At 34.9% G+C, this 5,733-nt stretch overlaps 1 protein-coding gene across 1 annotated transcript in view; it reads right to left on the bottom strand.

Moving 5' to 3' along the window:
• AASDHPPT (aminoadipate-semialdehyde dehydrogenase-phosphopantetheinyl transferase) overlaps positions 1-5,733 on the bottom strand; it is a 25,056-nt gene that overhangs the window by 17,180 nt on the left and 2,143 nt on the right. Inside the window, 2 exon segments of the mRNA XM_006907530.3 lie at positions 5,692-5,723; positions 5,725-5,733. The exon segment at positions 5,725-5,733 is cut by the window's right edge and continues 191 nt beyond it. Coding sequence (XP_006907592.1) covers positions 5,692-5,723; positions 5,725-5,733 — 41 coding nt within the window.

Raw genomic sequence — 5,733 nt, 5'->3', positions numbered from 1 at the left:
TCTAATTATGTTGTGTAGTGTGAGACAAGGATCTAATGGCGGCTTTCTGATTATTTCACTCATAAAAAAAGTGGGCTACAACCTTCTTCTTTGTTGGCTCTGTAAATTACATTTAATAAAGTGCTTCTCAAATATTAATATGTCTAACAATAACCTAGAAAATTGTTTAAATATAGAATCCTTGGTTGTATCTAAGAAATTCTGGCTCAGTAGGTCTGGGGTGGTTTCAAGGAATCTACACTTTTAATAAGCATCCTTGCTGATTTTAATATCCTGACCACCATTCTTGACACAACATTCTATACATATAAGAATAACAACTACCACAACCACCTTAGAGCTGACATTTATCAAGCACTTTTAATAATTCCATGCATTTTACATGGTTATTCCTAATCTACCCAACTCTGGTGGTGGTAGAATTATTTAGCCATCAGGATGTAAAACATACTACATTCACATACACAAAAAATTCTAGAGAAATTCAAGATTTAAATGTTAAAAAAATGACAATTTTAGAACAAAATCTAGGAGACTCCATAACCTAGAAGTAGGAGTAAATCTTTTATCAATTTTCTTTTCAAACAAGACAGAATTCAGAATTATCAAGAAAAAGATAGGTATATTTAATTAAATACAAAATAAAATTCCAATATAGCAAAAAATATAACCAAATTCAAAAGATAATATAAATACTAGACTCTTAACTCTCCTAGCTGTCTGTTCTTTTGCTTATAAAATTTAATATAAGTTTTAAAAAATGGCAAGGCGAGTTGCCTCTCACTATATTTTTCATACTCATCTTAGATACGTTTTTCCATGAAAACTTTAACTACATTTACCCTAGTTCCATAGATTTTTTCAGATTTTTGTACTTGCAAATCCTTAAACAGGTTATCAATAAAATCTAACATTGAGAGGCCATATATTGTAGAGTACAGTGCCTAAATATATGGGTTTTGTAGTATGGGTTCAAATCCATGATCTCCTGTTTAACTGAATCGTCTTCGGCAAGTGTCTTAATCTAGTCTATAAAATAATTATAGTACAGTTGGCTTTTGAACAACACAGGTTTGAACTGCACGGGTCCACTTATATGTAGATTTATATGTAGATAAATACAGTCAGTCCTCCATATCCCCGGGTTTCACAACTGTGGAGTCAACCAAGTGCACACTAAAAACAATATTTTCAATCCAAGGCTGGAGATGTGTAGACAAAAAGGGCCAACTGTATGCAGTGTTCTACACCACTTGATATAAGGGAAATGACCATGTGCAGACTTTAGTATCTGTAGGGGGTCCTGGAATCAATGCCCTGCAAGGGATGACTGCAGTTAAGTTTTTGGGAAGTCAAAAGTTATACATGATTTTCGACTGCATGGGAGATCAGTGCCCGAGTTGTTCCAAGATCAACTGTACTTACATCTTAGGGTTAAGTGAATGAAATTTTTAATGCATAGAAGACATTTAACACAGTGTCACACACATAGGAGTCGCTCAGTAATTACTAGTTCTACATTGTGACTCCACTCAAATGCCCTGTACAGTAGAAAAGACCTATCCAGTAACTGGGAAGCGGGAATACCTGAAAAACCTGCTGGTAATCTGGTTTTTCAGTAAGGAGTTCAAAGTACAAAGGGAAGTGTGACTTATTTAAGCTATTTACAGGCTCTGAATCTCCAAGTTTTAAAAAAATGCTTTACTTAAGCACATCCTGCAAAATGCAGATCTAGAAGAATGTAGATCAGCCTAGATAGAAATGATGGTGGAACAGACTGCAGCAGCAACAAAGCTGAAAACTGAATCTGAGGGAGATAAAAATGGAAGAGAGAAAAGGCTAGAGAGATAAATAGAGTAAAGAAGAAGACTCCAAAGAAGAACTATTTTTAATCATAACTCACTGATGAGAACAGTTTATATTCTAACTAGCATCTGATTTAAAAAACATTTTTCATTGTAGTTGTGTCCCCATATTTTCATTTAAACAAATGTAGCATGTTAAGTGAAAGTGATACTAACTATCATTTGTACATTCAATATTTATTGAGCACATGCTATTGCTAGACGTTGTTAGGTACTAGGTATACCATGGCAAAAACAAAACAACATGGTTCCTGGACTTACCTAATAAGGAAGAACAGTCCTTGCTGAGGAGACACTGGCTACTTACCCTTCCAGTCTTAGGTACCCAAGGAAAAAGTAGTGAGAACAGCATAGGTATCAGCATTTTTTGCAATGACTCTGGACATGAAAGTCCGCTACATTCAAGATCATAGAAGATGTCGTGTAGACAGAAAACAGTGAGCAAAGGGAGCAGCCAGAAATGCAAGTTGAGAGATAAATGAGAACAAAACAAAAGGGTCATGTTAAAGGGACTGGATATTATTATGAACCAACCGAGGAGTTTTAAGAAAACTGCCATAAGTTTGTTTAAAGACCACTCCAACTCTGTACAGAGAATGTATTAACTGGGTGTGGACAAAAGTAAAAAGGAGAAACCAATTAGGAAGCCATGAAAATAGTACAGGTGATGGTAGGATGGAAGGAAGCAAGAAACAGGCCTAAAGACTTTCCTAGCTATAACATAATACCACCACTTGCTTTATACATACTGTACTTAAATTACATAACAGTTGTTTTAGAAAACGGTTCTACAATACTGGTCATTTTAAACTATTAAGCTGGTATTAAATCTCAAAATGTTGAGTCATTTTGTGCTGCCAATTAACATTCAGAAAAATTTATAAAGTTAAAAAGGTATAATCATGGGGAAAATTTTTTTTGGTCTTTTCCCAAATTTAAATGATTTTTATACTGTATCTGTCTTGCCTTATTTTGTAAATATGGGAAGAAAACAAACTGAACAGTTCTTACAGCTATGCTCTTATGATATATAAATAATGATAAATGGTAGATAAAAATTAGAAAAAATAAAAAACAACCAAAATTTCTCAACTGGGTGCAGCAAATTATGATGACCTACAAACCACTTTTCCCTCCAGGGTTAGAAATGTAATGCACTAGCAGTTTATTTATACTAGGGTCCCCAATATCTTATCCCTCTAATCTAGACATTCTTTTAACAAATATTTACTGAGTGCCAACTATGTATCAGTTAATTTTGTGTAAGGTGACTTTCTGCATTATGCAAAGAATAAAGTGGTGGTTGCAATCATCTCCTTAATAGTGGGCATCAGGCTAAAAGAAGAAACCCACAGCTTCATAGATCCATTAATACAGCAGCCACAGTTGCAATAGGAGAACTGGGAGAGGGAGGGAAATGATTTCCACCTAGCAGAAATGGCTAATATGACAAGAAGGAAAGATGCCACAAGTTCCTATATGTTTATCTGCAGACAAAATGGGAGTAATGGCACTGAGGCTTTCAATATACTAATGATGCCACCAAAGACTGACTCAATCTTGAGAGCTGACAATCTAATAACAATGTCCAGTACAAAGTACAACATTTCCCTTGTTGCTGTCCATCGTTTTATCCTCCATCATTTAGCAACTCTTGCTCAATCTCCCCACTTATTCTGATAAGCAGAGCAATTTGAATGAATCTCCAGTGAAGTAAACCAGGGTCTACTTCCCACCTTCAGAAACGCTGTGTCCATTCGTACCTCAGAAGTAAGTGACACAATAACAATACCAGTGACAACTAGAAATGATCTCTTGCCCTGTGTTCTACTGAACATTGTAGCTTTTTGGCAATGCACCAGCCAAAGAATAGGAAAAGGTCTGGACACTGTGATTAGTCAAATAAGATTAATAAATGTCGAAGGGGGTAGGGGGGCGCGCAGATATCTTAATAAAATACAATTAACAGGAAACTGAATCTACAGTTAATGCTCAATTATGCTATCATTTATTAAGTTTCAATTAGTAATTAGTTGTTTATCCAGTACTGACCAAAGCCAACATTGTCCGTCAAGACAACTGGTGGTAAAATCTGCGTCTCACATAATATCCAGACAGGTATCAACCTGATGAGCCAACCATTATTGTATAATTATGCTGATAGCATTCTAAATAACAATGGCCTCTCTGATAATTTCTGATTTTAGAAAAGGTTCATATAAGGACAGTAAACTATGAAAGCTTATGGCCTGGTTCCCATGCTCACTCTAACCCTCTACACCAGTGGTTCTTTCAGAATAAGCCTTCTATGACCATGCCGAAAACCAGATTCTTGCCTGAGAAATAGGCACATGTACACACAAAATAAAACAATTTCAGGAAGTTAACAAAATTACTTGATGTTTATCCAGGGATTAGGTCAAGAACCCGTTATTGCTAGTAGAACCTCCTGAGCAAAGACTAGGGTTGTAACAGAAAGGTTTATGAGCAAGTCAGAGAAAAAGTAGCCACAGGAAGATTCAAGGTAAAGATACCATGAGATGAAATTCACAGCCATGCTATGAAGCCTTACTATAGCAGCAGCAGAGTATTTATTCATTTGACAAATACTCATTGAGCATTATTATGACCTATGTAAAGTGCTGAGATGTGATAGTGACCAAACTCAGATATAGCTAACATCGTTTCCGCTCTCGTGTCGCTTATAAGGACCAGGGGAAAGACATTATCCTGATAAATAAGACGATCATCCTGACAAATAATTAAACTGAGGTGAAAGGTAACCAGTAAATAAGTTATCAAAGCAGTAATGGGGGTGGGAGATAAAGTTAATACATATCTTCCAGACTCAGGGAAACATAGCAAAGATCCTGAGGCTGAGATAATGTGGATATTAGGAAATTGCACTACGAAATTAGGAAGATGTTTCTCTTATTAACAGCTTTCCTCTTGGCCTGTTATATACCTTTTCATAAAAAATAATACTATATTCATTTTAGGGTGGTTGGGACGATTAAATTGGAGTATGTAAAGCACTTACTAAAATGCTCTGGCACACAGTAAGTGCTCACTAAATTGTTAGTGATGATGAATATTATAGTTAAGAGGACCTGTGTTCTAGTAAAATTGCCTGGGCATACTCAACCTCACAGTGGTAGCAGTTCCTACAGCCACCAATTACAAATTTCTGAGGCAAAATATAAGCAACTTAAATATTTTAATTGCTTGCTCTTCATGTTTACTTATATAAATGTATTACAAAGAGCTGTATTTAGATATAGCACAAATACATGTTATCTCTTTCTAACAATATACTTTATCGAGATTATTTTTTAAACAAATCAACAACTTAATGATGATTCTGAGAAATACTTAAGTGAAACAAAGTTCTTACAATATAATTGTTTTGAATAGAATGCTACTCAAAACTGACTCAAGTCCAATTTAACATCTATTACTTAAGACAAATTAAGCTATTAAAAACTATTTTTTATGAAATTTAAGTCTTCAAAAATAGTTTCAAAGTAAGTCTTATTTAACAAGCTAAGGCATAAATCAAAAAGACAATTTTTACATTTTCACTTTGCCTCTAGGCAAAGCATTATGACTCCCTAATAACGGAGAATCTATCCTTTATGTAGAAGTCTGTTAATGTTCAAAGAAATATACCCTTCTCAGAAATATGCTCTCTCAAATACACTCTCTTTGAATGTGTTGAGTGCATTTTTTTTAAACTTAAATATCTACATCTCCTGACCTGAGATTACTCAGTAGGTAAGAACTGAGACAAGATACCTTATTCCGTACAACAAAAATTCAGCATTACCTGGAAAACTAGTCTTCATTATATCAATCCCATTGTAGCTCA

This window comes from Pteropus alecto, unplaced genomic scaffold (assembly GCF_000325575.1).
Source record: "Pteropus alecto unplaced genomic scaffold, ASM32557v1 scaffold12, whole genome shotgun sequence".
Lineage (NCBI taxonomy): Eukaryota > Metazoa > Chordata > Mammalia > Chiroptera > Pteropodidae > Pteropus > Pteropus alecto.
The sequence above is the reverse complement of the archived record's forward strand: the minus strand, read 5'-3'. Positions and strand labels throughout refer to the sequence as shown.